At 34.2% G+C, this 26,235-nt stretch overlaps 1 protein-coding gene across 1 annotated transcript in view; it reads left to right on the plus strand.

Moving 5' to 3' along the window:
- Positions 1-26,235, plus strand: part of LOC138315818 (low-density lipoprotein receptor-related protein 5-like) — a 130,995-nt gene that overhangs the window by 22,964 nt on the left and 81,796 nt on the right. Inside the window, exon 2 of the mRNA XM_069257106.1 lies at positions 1,323-1,405. Within this exon, the coding sequence (XP_069113207.1) occupies positions 1,323-1,405 (83 nt within the window). The remainder of the gene's footprint in view (positions 1-1,322; positions 1,406-26,235) is intronic.

A 26,235-nucleotide genomic window follows, 5' to 3' on the forward strand; every position in this document is an offset into this window, starting at 1 on the left:
AATACAAGTTATTGTCAAGTAACCTTTAAGGGCCTTGGAACTCTCGTTAACTGAAGATTTACAGAGAGTGAGTTGGTTATTCCACTTATCTTGAACAATTAGATGGGCTTATTTCCAAGCATGGCTTTATAATAGAGTAAACTAAAAAAATGTCTGTGTCACAATCTAATTCAAATAAGATTTTTAGGCATTTGGGACTGTATTGTAGAGAATTAGTTATGAAACAGAATTATACAAATCTAATATACGTTAGATTGTTTGACTAACCTAGCAAAATATGATACATTAAAACATTTTTTTTTTGTGATAGAATCTGAGCTGAAATTTGGTTATCTTATGAGTAAAATCTTAAAAGTTGAAAAGGGGAATCAAACTAATGTCTTCCCTGTCAGAAATAAACTGAATTCTGCAAGATTTAGAAAAAAAATAGCTTCCTGGATGTCAGATAGAATATCCTGTAATTATTTCAAAAGTGTGACTTTACAGTAATGTTGCCCTCTCGACATATAGTCTATTGGTTATATTTTGGCTAATGTACCATTAATGCTGTGATTCTTATGGCATTGTTACCTGGATGGGGATTCTCTCCAAACTTTAATATACACCAAGTTTTATGGTATACCTTCATTCGTCAAAGATTTATGAATGTTTGGAAATAGTATAAGGATGAGAGAAAAAAAGGGAAGAAAATTATTACAGTTGTATTTCTTGTAATTGCACCATCATAAACTCTCATAAAACATACAAAGTGTGAATATTGATGCTTATATATGATGATTAAGATCCATGAAAGCACCAATATACTATTGACATAGCAGTAAATGTCACATGAAATATCACATGTTTTGAAATAACAGTCAACCCTATGTTTCAAACTTCCGGTAATATTGGAAAACCGAGTTGCATCACCTGACCAACATCGGCGATACCCGTATAGATAGAAACCTTCCGAGCTGTATCACGTGGTCAATAATGGCAATACCCGTACAAATCTGAATAGATCAGAACAGTTCGGATACTTCCGAGCTATTTTAAACGTGTACACATTAAAAATGAATTTTCAATTTAATTGTTTCATAACTTTGCGAATAAAAACTTTACAACAGTTGGTAAATATCAAAAGTTTAAAACTGCTAGCGCGCTTCATGGAATTTGCCTTTGTCTGGTTGGCGTTTAAATTGGCTATGAATGCCATCTGAAAGACATTCAATGCTTAAATAAATGCCCGAGAATAAGCCAAACCTATAAGCCAGACTAGTCAATGTGTAACGGTATTTACCACTATACAATGCCAGAATTCATTGTGTTTTGTTTTATTACAGGTGCTGTTTTCTTCATCAGTAACGGAACAAGCATCCTTAAGTTTGATTCTCGATCTAAAGCCGTTGGTGTTGTCTACACAAAGGTAAGGAATTATTTCTTAATTTCAATCCTGATCACATCACTTGTCTCTTACAACAGCAGTTGTCTCATCACTTGTCTCTTACAACAGCAGTTGTCACATCACTGGTCTCTTAACAGCAATTGTCACATCACTTATCTCCTACAACAACAATTGTCTCATCACTTGTCTCTTACAACAGCAATTGTCACAACACTTCCATAAGTAATGTATCTATACAACGTAACTAGTTTTTCTGTAGCCATTAGCATGGGGAACCACCCTATATAATACTACTGGTTGTCATCATGTTTGAGTGAGTTGTAAAAGTTAGTCTTCCTCCTGATTTGTAGGAGAAATACAGTATAAATATTTGAGGAGATATATGGTATAAATATTTGAGGAGAAATATGGTATAAATATTTTATCCTTCACTTAAACAGAAGACAGATTTGAAAATGTATCTCATTAGAGAAATTTGTTTATAGGATGAATAAGCAGAGTTAGTCTACAGACAGTTATTGAATCAAGGCCAGGAGGAGATGGTTTCTATAAATAGAAATAAATTTAAAACAATTAAAAGGAAATTAAGATTTCTCTTCAATCTGCATGATTATATATACTAAAGAGTTGTGGGGTCTATTGGAAATGTTTCTGGAGTTCATTCAATTAAAGTGTTCTATCAGATCTATCAAATGTGGGGACAAATCCCATAGGGATGCAGTTTGTGTGGGTGCGGAATTGGATTTAGTGCTACAGTGATACGACTTGATTGGTGATACACTGTGCATGGCGTCGTATTGTGTCGGCATAGGGAAGTCAAATGGATGTCAACGGCATAAACATGTCCCCAAGGTCACGTAGAGCCGTTCTAAAGGCTAAAACGTTTATCCCACCAGAGGCACTGTTGGGATCTAAGTGACATATTGTAAAGGAATATCAAGTTTTATCAACAATGAACCAATGCTTGGTAATAGACCGTTCTTTAGAACTATGAAACAAAGGATGTAATATAGACATTATCCAGCACATAGTTCTTTGTTTGACAATAAGTTCATGCTTGGCAATAAGGGCATGCATAAATATGTCAGCTCATTCATTATCTACAAGAGTTCTCTGAATGTTTCCCTCCCTATATATGACAAAAAGTTTATATATGTAATAAGCATTACAAAGATCTGCTGTATACGTAGTTTCAATATGCTCACCATTCATTAGATATATAAGAATAAGTCTGATGTCTAGAATTAAAGCCTGCATCCATTAGCTGCTAGAGTTTCCCGAATGCTCCTCCAATAAGCACTTTGTTTGTGTACGACAATAAGCCTGAAACTGTAAATGGGTCACCAATATTGCAGGTCTGTTAATAATGCTTGTTATTAGCCAGAGTCATTATAAAAGCTGAGCCATTGTCTACATGATTTGCTCCTGGAATGAACCACTAGGTTAATCACATAATAATTATGGATAGATTAAAAAAAGGTAATTAAATTGATAATTACAGTGGCCACAAATCAAGCATGTTTTTTTTGTTGTTTTTTTTGAGCTAGGCCATGCAATCCGGCTGTATCCCTCTGATATCAGGATTGAATGAGGCTGTGGTATATTAATTATAAGGAAGTTATGACCCTTCCTCAGCCTGCTATAATTATAATCTGTGTGCTTATAAGATACCAGAGAATGTTAAAGGCCACGTAGAGGTCACATAGAGGTGAGATCTCCATGGTAAAACACTAAACCATGTGTGTGATTATCTTCTCATAAATATTGATTGATATAGTCATCTAGGGGGGTGGGGTTAAAAACTAATCCATGTGAGGTGTATATTTACACTAAATATTCCTGGCAAAAAGTATTTTTAATTAAATATGGAGTACACAAAGTTTTTCTTTACTTCAACTTTAATTGATACCTGTGTCATTAAATACTGTTTATTTTGTAAAAAGATTAATTACCGCCTCTACTTTTTACCTGGTAATTGTTTTTTATTAATAGATATTTAATAAAACTAACATTTTACAAAGAACAATACATATGTATACATTATTTTTTTTAATTTTCTTAACTTTATCTCATAGAAGTCTGATGAAAATACTGGTGTCTTTCTTTCCTGTCTATAAGGTATTGAATTCTTATGTATAAGGTATTGAATTCTTGTGTATAAGGTATTGAATTCTTGTGTATAAGGTATTGAATTCTTGTCTATAAGGTATTGAATTCTTGTGTATAAGGTATTGAATTCTTGTCTATAAGGTATTGAATTCTTGTGTATAAGGTATTGAATTCTTGTCTATAAGGTATTGAATTCTTGTGTATAAGGTATTAAATTCTTGTGTATAAGGTATTGAATTCTTGTCTATAAGGTATTGAATTCTTGTCTATAAGGTATTGAATTCTTGTCTATAAGGTATTGAATTCTTGTCTATAAGGTATTGAATTCCGATCTCATTATAGATACATTACATTATTATACATTACATTATTATACATTACAGATACTTTCCTCAAGGTAGCTTGTCCATAATGTTAAGTTTCATGAAAACTTCCATTTTGATTAAAAATCATCTTTTTCCTAGTCTTAACATACAATGGTTAGACTTGTTCAATATGGAATTCTGCTGCCTACATTGGCTTTCCCTTTTCTGTTTATTATCAAAATTAAACTAATATGTTAAGTTTCTCTTTATAAGTACTGCACTCCCATTCTTTAACTCTACCTGTTCATATTATATAATATTTGGATCTAACAAGTAAAGTTTATATATCAGTACAGTAGGTTACAGGACATTTTCCCACATTCTCTTTGTCAACAAAAAATATCAAAATATGTAAAGTGAAGTCCATTGACATTACACAATTGGAGACTGGATTAATGTTTTTCTGTGAAATTGTTTTTTATTTAGAAATGACAGATGTTTTTCAGTGGTGTAGAAGCCATTTCAGTTGAAATGTTGATTACGATTGGGATGAGTAAGCTCTAGCATTGATGTCGCCCTAATGTCTCATTTCTGTATGAAGCCAACAAACGAAGCTGTCCCCGATGTAGGACGATTACCATGATTTTGCAGTAGAATTGTGAAACAGTAAAACACTTGAGTGACCTGGAATTGATTGATATGTTCCTGACATTCATTATAGTACATGGACTTCATCCAAAGCTCAGAATACAGTTTTCTTTCACTACAGCTAGGGATTTTATGGCCGAGTATTAAAAGAATTTCAACAAAAAACAAAACAAAAAAACGACTAAAGTGTATGTCATTATGGTAAAAGTTGCTAAATTTAGTATCTTATTTGTTACTTCTGATCTGACTTTTTACTTCCCAATGTCTCCTTAGAAACAGACTCACAACTTTCATTTTGTTAAGTATTCACCCTTGTGACATAGGCTCTGGGTTCTGTCCCCTGGCCGAGACACAACATAGTCTGTAAAAGTGGTGTAGTTTCTACTCCTGTTTGGCACTATAAAGATGGAAAGGGATTTACTATCACAAGGAGACACAACATAATTATACTGCTGTCTCCAAACATACATTCACACACATTGTACAGTAAGGTGGACTATCGCAAGTAGACAACATTCACACATTGTACAGTAAGGTGGACTATCACAAGGAGACAACATTCACACTCATTGTACAGTAAGGTGGACTATCACAAGGAGACAACATTCACACACATTGTACAGTAAGGTGGACTATCACAAGGAGACAACATTCACACACATTGTACAGTAAGGTGGACTATCACAAGGAGACAACATTCACACACATTGTACAGTAAGGTGGACTATCACAAGGAGACAACATCAACATTCACACACATTGTACAGTAAGGTGGACTATCACAAGGAGAGTACAGTTAGGTGGTTAGGTGGACTTTCACAAGAAGACAACATTCACACACAGTGTACAGTAAGGTGGACTATCACAAGGAGACAACATTCACACACATTGTACAGTAAGGTGGACTATCACAAGGAGACAACATTCGCACACATTGTACAGTAAGGTGGACTATCACAAGAAGACAACATTCACACTCATTGTACAGTTAGGTGGTTAGGTGGACTTTCACAAGAAGACAACATTCACACACAGTGGACAGTAAGGTGGACTATCACAAGGAGACAACATTCACACACATTGTACAGTAAGGTGGACAATCACAAGAAGACAACATTCACACACATTGTACAGTAAGGTGGACTATCACAAGGAGACAACATTCACACACATTGTACAGTAAGGTGGACTATCACAAGGAGACAACATTCACACTCATTGTACAGTTAGGTGGTTAGGTGGACTTTCACAAGAAGACAACATTCACACACAGTGTACAGTAAGGTGGACTATCACAAGGAGACAACATTCACACACATTGTACAGTAAGGTGGACTATCACAAGGAGACAACATTCACACACATTGTACAGTAAGGTGGACTATCACAAGGAGACAACATTCACACACATTGTACAGTAAGGTGGACTATCACAAGGAGACAACATTCACACACATTGTACAGTAAGGTGGACAATCACAAGAAGACAACATTCACACACATTGTACAGTAAGGTGGACTATCACAAGGAGACAACATTCACACACATTGTACAGTAAGGTGGACTATCACAAGGAGACAACATTCACACACATTGTACAGTAAGGTGGACAATCACAAGAAGACAACATTCACACACATTGTACAGTAAGGTGGACAATCACAAGAAGACAACATTCACACACATTGTACAGTAAGGTGGACTATCACAAGGAGACAACATTCACACACATTGTACAGTAAGGTGGACTATCACAAGGAGACAACATTCACACTCATTGTACAGTTAGGTGGTTAGGTGGACTTTCACAAGAAGACAACATTCACACACAGTGTACAGTAAGGTGGACTATCACAAGGAGACAACATTCACACACATTGTACAGTAAGGTGGACTATCGCAAGTAGACAACATTCACATATTGTACAGTAAGGTGGACTATCACAAGAAGACAACATTCACACACAGTGTACAGTAAGGTGGACTATCACAAGGAGACAACATTCACACACATTGTACAGTAAGGTGGACTATCACAAGGAGACAACATTCACACAATTTGTACAGTTAGGTGGACTTAAAATGACCATAGCTGTTAATAGCATGTTAAGCCCAATTAACCAACCAACCAAAGCATGTTGTTGTCTGGAGTTGATGGAGTTGTCTCCCTTTATAGTAATGTTCTACAGTAACCCCTCCCCCCGCCCTGATAATCATAGGAGATAATGACCTAAGCTGGATTTTTACTAAAATGTTATGAAATATCATTGAGAATATCAGTTTTTAGTTTCCACATTTACCTTATCTGTATGCGTTTAATGTTCGTTCCTTGTAACTGCCATGGGCTTTAATAATTCTCACCAACAATGCACTGGGTCACCTGACCACGAGATTATAAAAGTTTAGATCATATTTATTTTTTATGTCAATGAAAATAGGTGTTTTTGTAACTTATGTAAAGATGAGTTTTTTTGATAGATAAAAGTAATAGCAATATAGTCAAAGTCAATGTCAATTAACGTAGACTGTCCCTTCTGTGACGTCATACGTTTGTAACGTCGCTTTCCGGATCCCGGCAAACATATTTTATTTCTCCGTACCCACCTATTATAACTCGCTTCGGATATCCGCGAATATTACGTCTGCCAGCTCTCCGAGTGTTTACTTGACGTGTACCAATATAAATGTGTGAAATGTGTGCTAATCGGTAAATATACTAAAATTATGAAGATTCATGCATGAAGTAAATTCCAAGAATCATAATGATATCTAAACAATCACATGGAATACACGAATTGTTGGGGACCCAAAACGAAAAACTTCGCATCAGTTAGGCCTACTGTAACTGTACATTAGAATGACCGTCATGCTATGTACATATCAATGCTGAAGGAAGTTAGCGATGTTTTAAATGCAAACATTCGAGTTATGAGCTTCAATAGATACGAATCCTAACATACCGGTATACTAATTTTCGTCCGGAAATGGACAAACAATGTACGGAATTAAAATTGCTGGACCATATTTTCATTTTATTTTTTGTTAAAATCTTTACTTATGATTTGAAAGATACTATTACGGAAAATAATCCAATTTAATACAGTATCACACAGAGCAAAATATTTCTCTCAGAAAAGCTTAAATATTTCCTGATGAATTAGACTCTTTTTGAAAGCTTGGGGTCAGGCCTACATGTAGCTTGGAAACTGGTTTGTTATATTTTAAATAATAGATAAATAAAATCATGAAGATATGTAATTTTTATGTTATTTTGTATGCTCCAATAATATAATAAAATATAGAAAATTAACAAAGGTAAATGAATAACATAAAACGTTGAAAAATGCTACAGATTCGCGTATTTTTAACGTTTTCAGGCCAAAATTTAAGGGGTATTAGAAAGCAAATCGGTGATATTTTGAAAAATAATTCGGTGAGGTATACTTTTTATTGGTTTTTCTGATTGCAAATAGGTCAATCTTCATAAAAATTTAAAAAAATTGATTTTTCTTGAGATCATTTTTTCAGAAAAAAAGAAAACATGACTATTTTGATGTAATTTTTCACTAAAATTGGGTCTGGAATTACTTTTAAAATAACGATATTTTGTTTTATTGTGGAAAACCCAGCTTATTTGATATAGTTATGAATTATATATCACCTACTGAAGGTATGAAGATGTCACGAGCATATTCTTTATATGTTACGTGATGTTACAGGGAGTAAATATTATTTATTCAAAAATCCTTAAAAATCCGGAATATTAAGTCGTTAATACATATCTTTAAGCAACCCTGGAAGAAAAATTAACCCCGTGACATATGATTTTTATGCGGTTTTTGTGATCAGGGTATACCTAAAATCAAAATATCAAAAAATGAACGAAATCCCTGAGAGGAATCTAGAAGGGACGGTCTACCTTAAGGTTCTGCAAAAAGGAAGTCTTCAAATGACCACTTTTATGTTTCCAAACTAATTTGAAGTATTGAATCTCATGGACTGTATGACTGCAAACTTCCATTTTTTGTGAATTTATTATTTGTATCTCTCAACGAGAAGTTAATAAAGATTGAAAAAAAAATAAAAACAACTGCAGCCAACTGCTCTCTATTCTGTCTTTATATATCCAGCAATTCAATAGAGCAAATATTTCTAGGATGTGTTCAGAAAATTGGGGGGGGGGGGAATAGCCATGAGGTAGACTTATTTTGTTGCCATTTATCATGACACATTTTCTTTCAAGATTTTATTTCTTATTTTAGAATGCAAACAAAAACAAACATAAAATTAAAGCTTGACCAGCATAATGATAAAGGTTTTTCCTGTTGCCCTTATTGCGATCTAGGTCTCTATACTGTCATGGTTATCTTCAGAGTTGTCTGGCACCATCCAACTGATACATATCCTGTTACAAGGTGGTATCAAATATATGATTATCGGAGACTTGGAAAGATTTCAGGATTTTTTTTGCCTTTGAACTTTCCGTGATATAATTTCATCAACATACGTAATATTTACCAGACTAGAAATTGGTTTTAGCAGAGATGAATGTATCTCGGTCTTCATTATAACAAAGCCGCAGATCAATTATGTGGCATCCTCAGGGAAATTATTCCCGTGCAAATTTTACATAACACCCAGGATAATCCCCTATCGCCCTTATAAATTGATATGTAAATCTTTTTAAGTTCAAATGAAGGATTCTCGATAAATATATCAACCAATAAAATCAAGGTAGATACGTTGGAGAAGGCTCCTTTATCAAATAACGTTAGGATGCATCTTCTCCCATAATTTCCCACTGTGGGTAAACTGATTGATCAGCAAGTTGATTTATTCTCACTGGTGTATAGTATTGATTTCAACATTTCAGTTGGAATTATAGAAAATTGAGGATGTTTAGACATATAATGAAGATGGGTATGGCTTGTTGTGGATGTATATTACTTTGGGTGTGTTTCCCCACTAATATAAATGCATGCTCTCTGTCATCGAATTTAACAATTCTGTCTGGAAAATGTGAAACATTTAAATATATTTCTAAATAATTAATTACAATCATTATGATCTTGTAGACAGGTAATGTGTCTGTGTTGTAGATTTTATAGTGTTTGAAATGTAAGCAAACCTATATACCACCCCTATGTACCAAACCTATATACCACCCCTATGTACCAAACCCATGTACCACCCCTATGTTATGGCATCACCTGTTGTATACCACACATCTAAACCAAACGAATCCTGATTTACCATAAACTATATACCTGATGAGACCAATATTAAGAGACAAATGATATTTAGAGTGTTAAATCGAACATTGTTATTAGAAAGGTCTATATGTTTAGAGACCTCATGTACACACTTATGCCTTAATGACCACCTCTGTATAAAATCTATCTGCATGTACCACTTTCTCAGGGCCCTAAATGGTCAAACATCTGTGTGTAGAGACCACATTTAATTCTAAACAACCTGTGTTTAGGAACCACTTGTTATTAACGATCATGTGTGTTTAAAGACAACATATTTTGAATATAAGAAAAAAATCAATTCTTTGCAACTTTCAGCAAAATGTTTTTAAATTTCTATATATGTCTAAAGAAAATTACAAATCCCTGACGTATCCATGATTTGTGAAAGTGTCCATTATTGATTTCCTTCTGTGATTCATACATATATCCTAATTCAGGTTTTAGGATCAATAAAAAGATGAAGTTATGTGTATGTAAATGTGTCACAGAGTCAAATGATTCATCACATGTCATTTACATACAATACAGGCACAGTCCGGCGGAATTTTACCTGGAATACCAGACAGGTAGAACACTATGTTTTACTTACAAACAAAGTCATTATTGACAAAAATTAGAATTTGCATATTGAATCTAGTGATATTTTTGTACCTGTTGTTTTTTACCATATTGACATAATGCTATTGATCGTATTGGGAATACTTTTTGTCCGCAAGAATAAGTTTCTGTGATATTCATTAGTGAAATCAATTGAGAATTGGGCTATAGACATAAAGGGTATTCGTGCCATTGGATGATGTTATTGAAGGTAGCTAGATAACCGATTACTGACATTGTGATGGCATTCACTGTGATGTATATTCCACCTAACCTAGATTTATCAGAATATGAGACAAGAGTGATCAAGAATGTCAGCTAAGCACAGTAATAAAGATCAGAATATTTTCGTGACCGGATTCAATTTGAAAGCGTTGATCATGCTACTGGTAGGAAATTGTGTCTATTAGCATGGTTTTCCAGATTTAATCTTTGATGTTGTTATGGTCGTTGTTGCCATGACAACGTATGCATGGAAACACATGCAACATGTTGTGCGACATCTTCCCGTTGCTTTATAGTACAACAAATCAGAAAAGGCTCATATATAATACACCTTTAATTCTCAAGGAATTTTCTTTTGGTACTTAAGCAGATCAAAATTCAGGTAATTGATATTGGCATTGAGATGTGCAATATGTGTCCTATAACATCCTCATCATTTCAGAGTATTTATGTAGATGGACACCTCGAATATTATTATTTTGTGTGAATCGGCCAGAGGTAGATTTTGAACATTATTGTATCTTTATTTTTATAAAAAAAAACAGTCTTAGATAGAAGGTTATTAGCGACACGTCTATCCACAGCTACACAAGGTTATGTCCCCTTATAGCCAATTAGTCGCAGTACATCCAGTACCATGGCAACTGATGGATGAGCCTTCCAACAACAACACTCCTTGCTAATTCTTTTAAACAGAATTTAAAAGCTTCTAATTTGCACCTCATTTAAACAAATATCTGCTTTCTAATTAAGATGAATACACTTAATTAAGATAAAATACACAAATTTTTATTTTCAATGATTTTATTTTCTCATTAAGATTTGCTGACTGTTGGAGCAGCACTGTATCAGCAGAAAGAGGTGATATGTTGCTGAGAAAATTGCCCTTTGTATGGTAGTGTTGTGAATGGGGTTAAGTAGGGGCAATGTGAAGAAGGAGTTAGAGGCGTTACCTCAGCTAGCTACCACACAATTCTAGTGCACATGATGTTTTCCTAAAGATCTGGATTTTTTTTAAAGTTTGGATGTCTGATGTCTGATAAATGTAAAAGTCATTAAAATTTAACAAAATCCCAAAAGGAATAACGTTAGGATGTTGATATTTTCCAAGTGTTTAAGATTGTAATAACACTATATACAGTCAGGTATATTCTAGTACTTTTTCTCAGGAGGCTATACTATGCTATAATTCTGTCTACATGCATATTCTCATGACAAATCAGTAACAGAGCATGGTGACATATAGAACATCTTGAACTTCAATTCTATGAAATATTCTTTTCTTATTTTGATTTAGATCTTTATATTTGATGTAACAAAGAAGATGTTTAGAGAAATTTTAGGCTATATATCCATGATTGTAGAAATAGAAAAGGGAAAAATCTAATAGAGAAGATAATCCAGCTGCATTTATAGATCAGGACCTGTCATATTAAACCTGTCACTATCATACCCAGATGATGTTAGGTCCGATGGGAGTAGCCTGTAAAGGACAGATATAGAAGGTACAGCACCAGATCTGAACTTTTGACCCTGTTTTTATGTTCACATATAAGGGAGATTTGTCTGATCTGTGGTGGGCATGGTCAGTAGGGAGCGCTTGACCAGGATATTCTCTGAATGCTTTGTCAGCTTGATCATAAGTGAATGATGTGATCTTACAGGAACACCTTTCAATGATTTGTGATCTTAGAGGAACACATTTCAATGATTTGTGATCTTACACTGAACACATTTCAAAGATTTGTGATCTTAGAGGAACACATTTCAATGATATATGATCTTACAGGAACACATTTCAATGATTTGTGATCTTACAGGAACACATTTCAATGATTTGTGATCTTACAGGAACACATTTCAAAGATTTGTGATCTTACAGGAACACATTTCAATGATTTGTGATCTTACAGGAACACATTTCAATGATTTGTGATCTTACAGGAACACATTTCAAAGATTTGTTATCTTACAGGAACACAATTCAATGATTTGTGATCTTACTGGAACATATTTTTCAAAGACGTTTTTTTCGAAGAATTTTTAAAAGATAGAAAAGGTGTTGTTTTTTTATAAACATATGCATGGGTGCGAAAAATAGGAATTTTATTTACTTCAGTTAGTGTTATCAATGAGTTTATATAAAGATAGCTTTAGAAAAAATATTTGGCATCAAAATTGAGGTTAAATGACATTTTTATCAAAAGATTTTGCACTGATGTTTTTTCTGCGGTAATTTCACATTCTAATTTTGAATTAGTGAAGCTAACAAGTGTGGTGTGTGTGATACAGTGGCTGGAGAGATGGCCAGCTCAGTCATACAGTCATAAACACATGGCATGCATATAACAACAGTGTGTCACATGGTAATCAGCAGTCAATCTTCAGCCTTATGTGGTCATGCACATGCATGTCCAGATCCTAAAGGTCATTATTGGTCTGTCACTGGAAGCTTTATAATGATGAAGGAGGAATGAAATTATCATTTAATCTATATTATAATACACATTAATCATTCAGTTAATTAATGTAATGGAATCATAATTAAGGAAGAATATAACATTCTACGTTTTATGCTAATGACATATTAAAATACTTCACAAAATATCTTACAAAATGCTTTAGAATATTGAGCATGTCCGTTGTGACACCATCAGATACCTGTCTGTAAGGTCACATGTAACAATGACAATATGTTGGACAGTAGGACTACAAGTAGAGGTATCCTACTACATGTTGACAGTTTGCTTCAGTGAATTCACATTATTTGTATTTGCTGCAAAGTTTTAACAGGACAAGCACATCTGTAATAACCCACTTGTGTTATTGATGCTATAGACAGTAGGGGATCGATATGCCACTTCAACAGACACAGATTTATATAACAATGTCTATAGATATGTGTCTAGACAGAGTGGTATCCATAGTACTTGATGTGTTCTAATTCTGTAAGTTCATCAACTCTGATACACCACATGGAGAGTTCCACAAAGGGAGAACACTCCTCACAAGGAAATGTGAGTGATAAGTTATTCTGTGATATATTGTCTATTATCATAGTTTTCTGCCCTGTATGCTTCAGTTCAAAGATAAAAGGACAGATGATAGTTATTGATCAGCTGTCAATTTGATAAAGTAATATTTTATATGATCTAAAGGACAATATGAAAATTAAAAAAAAAACTTAGAAAATATTAATGGCATGATTATGGAATAGAATTTCACATAACATTAATTAGTGCTGTCTCAGCCAGTTCAGCATAATGTACATTATTGGCTGCTTTGTCTCAGGTTTCATTTTATTTATTCATTAGATAATGTGTCAGCTAGATGGAAACAAAAAGGAAAAGAAATGGGAAATTTGTATGTTATCTATCTATCTGTTTTGCAATATTTCCTAATCCCCACAAAACAACTAACAGACTATATTAGACATCTATATGTCTGTTTGTACTTTCTGCTGCATTAGAGGTTGTTACATTTTAGTTATATGTTCAAAAGCCCACAGACTGCATGTACCTGATCATTAACGACCGAATGCAGGGAGACTTCATAATGGATACATATCTGTCAATACAAAAGGATGTCAGTAATGGAGGAAATAGAATTATCTGCTTTCCGCTGTGGTGGGTCTGTTGTACCATTCTGTCGCCATTGTATTTATGTTCACTGGAAATATACAACTGTAATGTGGTTTTTCCTCACAAAGATTCGTTTACACAACGTCCAATTACTTGCTGCATGTTTCGTAAAGTTAACGACTCATTCGAATTTACATAAAATTCCCATTCTACTAATGTTTTCGCTATTTATCCACTAATGAACTTTTTAAAAGAAAATCTACGAAAATGGGAATATTACCGTTTCTGCTTCTGTGGGTCCATTCTGCAATGGTTTTGGTATATAAAACAGGCGGACTGTTTATTGCAGAGTTTACGATATTCCCCATCACTGATAAAATGAACCGCTTCTTGAATCCATGGGATGGAAACCTTGATCATTAATTTGGAAGCCAGTGGGAAGTGTAACATTAAAGTAATGCTAATGGTTTTCTGCATGGCTGGACTTGTGTTATTGCTATCAGTTCTAATGAAGTACTAAACTGTATCTATTCCATCAGGCTTATATCTCTAGAACATTCTACATAATGCACTGCGATTAGAGCCATATACCTAATACACTAGTAGGGCAAATCAGTTAATTAATCTAGATATTTTGGTGTCAATTTCCTTGAACTGATGTAAGGTATATTTGATTCATGTGTCTAATTTTTGGGCAAAAGAAAAACTTAACATAGATGCCGTGTTTTTTTTTGCTTGAAATCCTCCATAAACATACATATCTTTGTAAACTAGCTAGTCATGCATATCAAAATTGGTCCACCCCTTAATTGCAGTAAGTTGCTGAATTCAATTCGATCCCAGTTGTAGATTTTCCATGAAATACCATGGAAAAATCCATGGGTTACTGGACTAGTTTTAAATGGAAAAGCATGGAGTCTGATTAAAAGTTTCATGGCAAATGTTTCTTGTACAAAGAAGCTGGAAAAGCTTTGTTAGAAAAATCAATGATTTGTTTGAAAATTTTGTGTTCACCCATATCTTGCCTGACTGATTTCATAGAGCTTTACTAATCTCAATGAACCTACAAACTACATTTGTATCTCCTATCAGTTAGATGAATGATCTGAAGTTGTAAGATTCTGTGAAAAATCAATTTTATAGATTCACCAATAAAAAAATTTTGATTTACTTGTGCCAAGTATTTTCTTCACCGCAGGTATGCGTCCGAATAAAATTTACAACTGGTTTCCGTTGGCAAATGGTTCATAATCGAACCCATTACCTCACTTAAGCCAATTGAAACTTAATTTCACATGCAACCAATGAATGCTTAATAGAACTTGTTTGGAATTTCAAGGACGAAGATAATTCCTAAAGGATCATTTGAACAAGGTGATGCAATCAGTGTATGGTATGGACTAATTAGTAAAATGGATTCAATAGCCATTTAATTCTGTTCTACTGTGATATTGGTAGGACTTAATGGCATATAATATTGGATAACATGCAGGTTTGTGAGCGCTGTGTAAAAACTTTGAGAAGACACTTTTGATTTAATGCACAATATCAAAATTTACATTAAATTTTGCGTTTTTTCATATCTAAAGTAGGGATAATTCTCATTAAGTATATGAATCAATAAATTGATATTTAAAATAATATTTTTGAACATTTAACAACAGCAATTATGGTTTAAGATTTAAAATGCATTTAAAATATAAAAACTTATAAAATTTTAAAGTATGCAGTACCAGGTAGTCACTTGATCCAGGATGATGAACTATACAGGCCCATTGGACCATAAGTATTCAACCTAATAAACACTGAGGGTGCTCTGAAAGTTTGAATTGTGTCTAAGACATTATGTAGACGAGACTTTATACAAATGACTCCTCCTCAATTCAGGGATATGAAAAATTGAGAATTTCATGTGTTTTTAAAAAATCAGCTTCTTTCTATCATGCAAAAAACTATTATATATAGCCAATCAATGGAAGTCTACTAGAGACCTGTTTTGTGACATTTTCTGAACAGAAAAAAAAGAGAGAGAGAGAGAGAAAAAGAGGAGAGAGAGGAAGAAGGTGGAGCATAAAGAAAGGATTGAGAGAAAAGGAGAAAGTGGGGTTTATATAGAAAGGATGGAGAGAAAAGGAGGAGGTGGAGGTTTATATAGAAAGGATGGAGAGAAAAGGAGGAGGTGGGGTTTATATAGAAAGGATGGAGAGACAAGGAGGAGGTGGGGTTTATATAGAAAGGATGGAGAGACAAGGAGGAGGTGGGGTTTATATAGAAAGGATGGAGAGAAAAGGAGGAGGTGGAGTTTATATAGAAAGGATGGAGAGACAAGGAGGAGGTGGGGTTTATATAGAAAGGATGGAGAGACAAGGAGGAGGTGGGGTTTATATATAAAGGATGGAGAGACAAGGAGGAGGTGGAGGTTTATATAGAAAGAATGAAGAGAAAAGGAGGAGGTGGGGTTTATAAAGAAAGGGTGGAGAGAAAAGGAGGAGGTGGAGTTTATATAGAAAGGATGGAGAGAAAAGGAGGAGGCGGGTTTATATAGAAAGGATGGAGAGACAAGGAGGAGGTGGAGGTTTATAAATTTAGAGATGGAGTGAGGAGGTGAGGGTTATATTTGAAGAGATGATCAATACTTAAGACTAGTCTTATACAATATTCCACTAATGATTTGATAAGACATCCATTAAATTCCCTGAATCGATAACTATATTTTGCAATCCTAACATTTATGAGCCAATTTGAAAATTGCATTGTGGATGTGGTGTTTCCTTGACAACATGCAAAAAAGACTTAATTTATTTTTTCTTTTAAAGGTAGGTTTCGCCCAATGAAATATAAAGACTACGAAATTGAAATTTATCCTATACATAGATATAATCTTCAGATCATCTTCAATGCATACAGCGAACGATATGGGTGGTCAGTTGCCTAGCTTGACCAGGAAAATACTCCTCTAAAAATAGAGCGAAGTCAAGCTTTACATAGAACATGACGTATTTTTTCCAAAAGGAGGCCGCAGCAACAAACGGAAGCGTGCAACAAAATGTCAACTAGAAGTGACAGTCTTGCCACGGCATCTTTAGATAAAAAACAACAACAAATCGAAGTGCGAGGGACTGTTTATACATATCATATAATCTAAAACACTTCATGTTACTTACATACGCTCGCTAACTTTATACACCAAATATACATGTAGTTAGTCTGCGGTTGTTTGTGCGCTGGCATATGTGTTGAAATTTAACTCACCACGTGCGATGCCGTTACACGAGTCCCAACAGATCCCGGCAAGTTCCGCTTGAGATGTGGCTTCTGTTTCTTCTATTGCTAAGTTACATGCCATCTCTGAATTCAATTCCCTATAGATATCCTAGGGTGCTACCGAATCCATTATAATTTCCTCCACTTTGTTGCCGATTCAGATATATTTTTTTTAATCTCACACACATTCGTTCAGCCATTTTGTTTACTTTTAGTGCGTGACAATGCGCATGCGCCAAACTTCGACAACACAATCCATCGCAGCTTCATTTGCATATTATTTTGTCTGACGGACACCGTAATAAATCAAGGATTTCCTTCAATTTTGGATTCAAGACACATTTTTTCAATCTCAAACACATAAAGAAATTAAATTGAGATATTTTAATATGTTTTTTCATCTTTTCTTCCGCTTATCGAATTTCACAAAAAAATATTTACATGGTTTGGCGAAACCTACCTTTAAAAAAAAAAATATAATTGAAATTTAACTTTATGTGATGCTGAAAATGGATAAGGATTATGCTCTAGGACAGATATCTGTAGAACAAGTTTTAAACCTTAAAAAGCCTGAAATACAAAAGCATTAAAAAGTGTTAAAATGCTTAAATTAAAATTTGAATTCACATGAGAGGCTCTGACGGTGTGTAATCTATTTGAAAGTAGAGTTTCTTTTTAAAACAACTCGTTAAAGTGATGAGAAATTAATCTGAGAGCTCCTTGATGAGTCTGAAATGTGATGACTTAGGTGCCACGGAAGCCATGTCAGGTGTGTTGTGTGTAGAACTACCTGTTAACGAGGGTACTCTTTACACCTGTGTCAGATATAGATTCCAAAGGTATCACTCAATTAGGTTTTTGTGCTAATGTTTGTGAAATATGAACTGTGTGATATCCAGGCCACTTATTAACCAATGATGGGTATGAACTAAGTGCTGATGACTCGGGTAATCAATGATCTTTATAATGCATAGTCTGTAATAACAGAAGATTTCAGGGTCTGAGGGTTCTGGGGAAGTTTTATTTCACAATCCTGTATAACATAGTGGAGGGGTAATTCAGTGTTTCCCGGAGTCGTTTACCGTATTTCACAATCCTGCATATCCATTATCCATTGCGTAACAATTTTATAGGGAAGTTAGTTATTTCACAAATGTCCTTCAAAATGTTAATTATTTCTTATGTCAATTGTATTTCATAATTATATATGTTATGTTGTGCTTACCATTATAATAGTGGAATATTATGCAAATCATGTAAAGCTTTATTAGAGGGAATAATGTTTTATTTCCCAATCCGGTGTATACATGTAATTGTATCATTTATGGAGAGGTAGATTTTGATAATCCCATAAAAGACAATTAATGCAATACTTATTGACCGTTAATTGAATTATGTTTTTATCTGCCTGGCTGTGTATTTTAATGAAAACTAATGTTCAGAAATTTTGGGATGAAAACTCACCTGATTAATTATTACCTAGCCTTTGTTTACAAACTCCAACATGTTGTGTCATTTATGTTTACACCAAATTGTTCTTGTACTCGGAATCTCACAGTAAGCAACTTATGTTTTATTCACAAGCAATATATTGTGTTTATTCCACAATAAACATGGGGGCCCAGACAACATGTTATCTTCAATACAATATTGAATTAGTGTAGAATGTATGTACATGCATATCGCAGAGACAATGAAATGTCCTTTACAAGCCTTCTACAATGTAATCTCCAATACAATATTGAGTTATTGCAGAATATATACTTGCATATCGCAAAGACAATGAAATGTCATTTGCAAGCATAGGCCTTCTTCTAAAATATTTCAGATAATGGGGATAATCGAGGGTTTTTGCCAATAAATGGGCTTATTACTAGGAATGTGCCTTTTATTAAATTATACATTTTATGTATATGTGTTTGGACTTCATTCCAGACATGCAGGCTTATTTTATTGAAGTTTAGATATAGGGCTTATTACCAGGCATATTTATAACATAATTATTGTTTTGGCGGGGGGATTTAACTTTTATTTTCTTGAAGTGTATAAAACAATGGCCTATATTATCAGACATGGACTTACCCTATTGTTTAATTATGAATTGTTTCTCATATGGAAAAACAGTATTAGTTTATGAGGCATTGCATTATAACATGCAGCTGCAGTACAGGGTTTATTTGCCTCGGCGACCACTTGGGATTTGATTCAGACTTCAATATTCACTGCAGAATGTGGGAAGATTGTGTAGCTGTGATGTTAAACCTGAGCCATGTAATGCAGGTTAGTGCTCCTCAGAATCCTGGCTCCACGTCCCTCCCCATCTCAGGAATTCCGGCTTCAGGTCCCTCCCCAGTCTCGGAGATTCCTCAGGAATTCTGACTCCATGTCCCTCCCCATATATAACCTCACAGGCTCCCCAGGGGGTCACCTCAGCATTGGGTTTTATTTTTAGAAGATTTTTAGTTTCCAGTATGTTCTGTTTAATTACAAAATGCATAATCAGGTAGTTAATCTCAGGTCTGGAATTCAGTACATCATAAATTTCATTACGTGTTACAAAAATGGATATCTTTAATGTTATAACTGATTATACAATTGAATATACATTTTGTTTTGTTAATGAACTAACAAGCAGTTATTATATTTGGAGGATTGGAACTTTTCAGTATGGTTTGCTTGCATGTATCATTATTGATTAAACCTATACACATTTAACATTGTTCAGATATCAGAAACTAATTTACCATCACATCAATGTGCATATGTATAATCCAACAGAATTTTTCTTTTTTTGTGATGTTTCAGTAAAATTGCAGGTCTCTTGGCATTTTACAATAGACCACCACAAATAAATGGACAATTTAGACAGATATGTGATATCTAAAAGTTTAATGCTTTTCCCTGTTATACCAACTAGATCCATTTTACTCCATGCTGATAGTGGTATTCGACACCCATTGGGCAAATAATTATAATACATTTTAGTGAGTTAATGCATTCTGTGCTGCAAAACCATTGTTCCTGTGTGATTTTATAAGTATTAGGCCAGAAACAGCTCTCAGAGATGCAAATTTAACAGTATCAAAAACTTTCAGAATTCACAAAAACATTTACTGTGAAATTTTAGCTAAGTTGTTGGGTGGATTTGGTTTTGGTTTATTTATAAACAGCTTACAAGGTCATGTAAGGATGTGCAACCCAGAGATAAGGGAATATATGCTAGTCAGAACATGTTGACCACGTAAATAATCCTTGAATACCATTAATAGAGATTTAATTGTATCATTTCACTTGAATAAAGAAAGTTAGACATGGATAGGATATGAATCCAAGATATATGTTGAATGTTGTCCCAGTATGGTGTTACATATTTTGTATGTTGAAATTGAATGATTTTCTTTTTTATTTAGGTTCCCATTGGTAACCTTAAATATTTTCAAGGTCAGCAATTTGAATTAGGCTAAAATGAGACTTTTTCAAGGTCAGCAATTTGAATTAGGCTAAATTGAGTCTTTTTCAAGGTCAATTTGAGGTCAGCAATTTGAATTAGGTAAATATGAGACTTTTTCAAGGTCAGCAATTTGAATTAGGTTAAAATGAGACTTTTTCGATGTCAGCAACTTTTTCAAGGTCAGCAGTATGAATTAGATTAAAATGAGACTTTTTCAAGGTCAGCAGTATGAATTAGATTAAAATGAGATTTTTTCAAGGTCAGCAGTATGAATTAGATTAAAATGATACTTTTTTAAAGTCAGCAGATGAGTTAGATTAAAGTGAGATGTATTTAAATAATCTATCTAAAGGATCAGTTCAAGTTCACAACAATGATACAGCAATTAACATTTGATATTTTTTTGGAACTGGGAATGCTACTGACTTTGGTTTTCCATGATAATACTAGCCATTTGTGTAGTTTTATGTTTCAATTAACAATAACCTGTAGGGACAAAGGTATATGTTGGAATATTTATGCTCAGAGGTATGTACCATAACTCAATGATTTTTCATGTAAACAAATGTTCTTAACAGTAAAATTCAACAATAAAAATCATATCCGGTACATCAGCACTTAATTCTTTAGAATACTCCAACTAGAACACCTTTTACTTACTGAAGAATAAGTGTTTATAGGGATGTAATACAGACACTTCCTGAAAAATAAAAACAATGCCACAAGCTACTAAAGCTAGTGGTCTTTATAGCCAGGTAGTCTTGATATTTGGAATTGTATTGAAATTGGTCATTTGTAACCCAAGAACATTAGTCTTATTAGGGGGGTGGTCTTTGTACAGCATAGTCGCTAAGCCAGCTAGGTTTTATTGTACATGATACAAACGTTTGTATACACACATGTCCTATACCTGTATACAATGTTATCACACATTTATAGTTTGTATGGTAGTATTTGATACTAAGTGGACCAGGCAGTCCTGAAGACAAAGAACATCTTTTATAGGTATGACATGAAACTCAGTTTCAGATTAATTGTTTTGTTTTGCAGAGTGATTTATTGCCACAAGAAATTATCCACCACTTTTATTAGTTAGTATCAAGTTACATTGTTATTAATATCATAAAGCATGTCTTTCATAAATCAAGCTCTTCATTTTATGATTAAAAACCTTGTAGATGTATATAAATCAAATTCAGACATACCACAGTCTCAAATTCAGATGATATAAGAAACTCCCTCCTGACATACAGATACATCACATTTAAGTTTTAATAACAACTAATTATATCATAAATTCCATTATTAATGGGAAAATGTTTAACAGAACATCTAAAGAGATCCTATATGGTATCCACCTAGTGTAAATTTTACACTCGTAAATTCTATCTCGCCCAACAGCATTTTAATATTTCTGTCTTAATTACAATGATAAATATTGCACAGACTAGTAAATTCAATTTCTTTATATGCATCAATGAAGTTGAATTTCATGGTGATGGATACTGATTGTAATTATAAAGCAGAGCGTTGAATTCTGCTCTGTACCGATCAGCGTCATTCTGCCTGATGTTGTGAGTGGAGCTACAAGATATTGGCACCCACTGTACACAAGGATCTGTAGAACCATAACCACGACACTAAAACCTATCAATATTTCAGTACTAGGGAACTCCGATGTTTGTTTCAACATTAAATTTGTTTTTATTGATCAATATTGTTGTATTGATGTAAATACGAGTTTTTTTCCTCGTCTAAAAGCTTTAATAAGAATCGCTTTACTCCTCGTCCACCAGCAAACCTGTTGCATGGGAACATTTGCTTCCTGCTGCTTATAAAAAATGTATGGAATCTCCAGCCTGGCTGTGAGTGTTATATATAGAGTTTAAAACATTGCCTCCACTGGTGAACTCGGTTAAACTCCTTTGTTGGCATTCCAGAACTTTAGTAAGACAATAGATTAATATCCTAGTCTAAGTGGGTAAGGTTGTCCTATCTTATTGGAATCGGCAGTGGGTGCTAGCGACAGGTACTGCCACCTGCTGGCCAAGCAGGCGAATGGGGTATGGCTTATGGAGCCCTCCAGGAGCAGGCGGATATTCCTACAGGGATCTGCTCGTCTCTATCTCTCAGAAGTGCTGTTTTCATCAGATATACACCCCCAATACATTTATCTAATCCAAGTTACTGGATCAGAGCAAATGTTTTATTAGAAGATAAAAATATAGGTTTTGATTTTTTTCCCCTTCAGATTCTGCACCATTCTGCTGTTATATGCTGATAACAGAATTGGTTGATGTATTTTCCATTTGCCCATGAACCATAATATGAAATGATGAGCTATATTTAGAAGCGATACAAATTTTTGCCTGCTAAGTTACAATAATATCTGTCTTCAAGATTCAACAATAATTTAGGAAAAATATAACTCTGAAACTGATCTTTTTCAAACCTAGCTAGCTGCAGTGCATATTTAATCTTAAGATCGAAACCTGGCATGTCCTTAATAGACCTAATGACTGTTACACAACATCTATCCAATCACCAACCAAACAGGAGGTAAAGGATATAGTGGGAATCCATTAACACCTCAACTGAAATATAAATGTACAATTGTTCATGCTAGCTTTTTCTTTCTTTTTAACCAACACATTGTTAGAAATAATGCACTCTACAATACATGTACATAGCAATTCTCTAATTCATTATCCCGTGAGAGTGTTTGATTCCCCCCTATAATTTTTCCTCGGATAGATACAGAAGATTTTGTACCAGGAAATATGACAAGTTAATGCTATATTTGATACTTGGATTAAATTATAAGAAAAACGGCACAGACATATAATTTCATTATGGAAAAAACGTTTTAAAAGAAAATTTTATCATAAAAAGAAGGATGACAGCCAACAAATCCTACTGGAACCATGATGTATACTCTACCACATGACCCTTTATACATGTCAAATTGTGTTCAAAATTGCCATTTGAGATCCCAAGGAAGTGGTCAGGTCAGTATACAGAGATGGCCACTAAAGTAGGTTTGACTGTAGGGATGTTATAGTATATTCCACACCAGGTTTGACTGTAGAATATTATTGTATATTCCACACCAGGTTTGACTGTAGGAATATATATAGTAATATTCCACACCAGGTTTGACTGTAGGAATATTATTGTATATTCCACACCAGGTATATTCACCGTTGACTGTAGGAATATTATTGTATATTCCACACCAGGTTTGATTGTATATTCCACACCAGGTTTGACTGTAGGAATATTATTGTATATTCCACACCAGGTTTGACTGTAGATTAAGTTTGATGTAGGGATTTTATGTATATTCCACACCAGGTTTGACTGTAGGAATATTATTGTATATTCCACACCAGGTTTGACTGTAGGATGTTATGTATATTCACACACCAGGTTTGACTGTAGGAATTTATAGTATATTCCACACCAGGTTTGACTGTAGGGATTTATGTATATTCCACACCAGGTTTGACTGTAGGGAGTTATAGTATATTCCACACCAGGTTTTGACTGTAGGAATATTATTGTATATTCCACACCAGGTTTGACTGTAGGGATGTTATAGTATATTCCACACCAGGTTTGACTGTAGGAATATTATTGTATATTCCACACCAGGTTTGACTGTAGGGATGTTATAGTATATTCCACACCAGGTTTGACTGTAGGAATATTATTGTATATTCCACACCAGGTTTGACTGTAGGAATATTATTGTATATTCCACACCAGGTTTGACTGTAGGAATATTATTGTATATTCCACACCAGGTTTGACTGTAGGAATATTATTGTATATTCCACACCAGGTTTGACTGTAGGATTTATATATATTCCACACCAGGTTTGACTGTAGAATATTGTATATTCCACACCAGGTTTGACTGTAGGAATATTATTGTATATTCCACACCAGGTTTGACTGTAGGGAATATTATTGTATATTCCACACCAGGTTTGACTGTAGGAATATTATGTATATTCCACACCAGGTTTGACTGTAGGGATGTTATTGTATATTCCACACCAGGTTTGACTGTAGGAATATTATTGTATATTCCACACCAGGTTTGACTGTAGGGATGTTATAGTATATTCCACACCAGGTTTGACTGTAGGAATATTATTGTATATTCCACACCAGGTTTGACTGTAGGGATGTTATAGTATATTCCACACCAGGTTTGACTGTAGGAATATTATTGTATATTCCACACCAGGTTTGACTGTAGGGATGTTATAGTATATTCCACACCAGGTTTGACTGTAGGAATATTATTGTATATTCCACACCAGGTTTGACTGTAGGAATATTATTGTATATTCCACACCAGGTTTGACTGTAGGGATGTTATAGTATATTCCACACCAGGTTTGACTGTAGGAATATTATTGTATATTCCACACCAGGTTTGACTGTAGGGAATATTATAGTATATTCCACACCAGGTTTGACTGTAGGGATGTTATTGTTATATTCCACACCAGGTTTGACTGTAGGGATTTATGTATATTCCACACCAGGTTTGACTGTAGGAATATTATTGTATATTCCACACCAGGTTTGACTGTAGGGATGTTATAGTATATTCCACACCAGGTTTGACTGTAGGAATTTATAGTATATTCCACACCAGGTTTGACTGTAGGAATATTATTGTATATTCCACACCAGGTTTGACTGTAGGAATATTATTGTATATTCCACACCAGGTTTGACTGTAGGGATGTTATAGTATATTCCACACCAGGTTTGACTGTAGGATTTATAGTATATTCCACACCAGGTTTGACTGTAGGAATATTATAGTATATTCCACACCAGGTTTGACTGTAGGAATTTTATAGTATATTCCACACCAGGTTTGACTGTAGGGATGTTATAGTATATTCCACACCAGGTTTGACTGTAGGGATGTTATAGTATATTCCACACCAGGTTTGACTGTAGGAATATTATTGTATATTCCACACCAGGTTTGACTGTAGGGATGTTATAGTATATTCCACACCAGGTTTGACTGTAGGAATATTATTGTATATTCCACACCAGGTTTGACTGTAGGGATGTTATAGTATATTCCACACCAGGTTTGACTGTAGGAATATTATTGTATATTCCACACCAGGTTTGACTGTAGGGATTTATGTATATTCCACACCAGGTTTGACTGTAGGAATATTATTGTATATTCCACACCAGGTTTGACTGTAGGAATATTATTGTATATTCCACACCAGGTTTGACTGTAGGAATATTATTGTATATTCCACACCAGGTTTGACTGTAGGAATTATGTATATTCCACACCAGGTTTGACTGTAGGAATATTATTGTATATTCCACACCAGGTTTGACTGTAGGAATATTATTGTATAT

Source organism: Argopecten irradians, chromosome 2, assembly GCF_041381155.1.
Source record: "Argopecten irradians isolate NY chromosome 2, Ai_NY, whole genome shotgun sequence".
NCBI classification, from domain to species: Eukaryota; Metazoa; Mollusca; class Bivalvia; order Pectinida; family Pectinidae; genus Argopecten; species Argopecten irradians.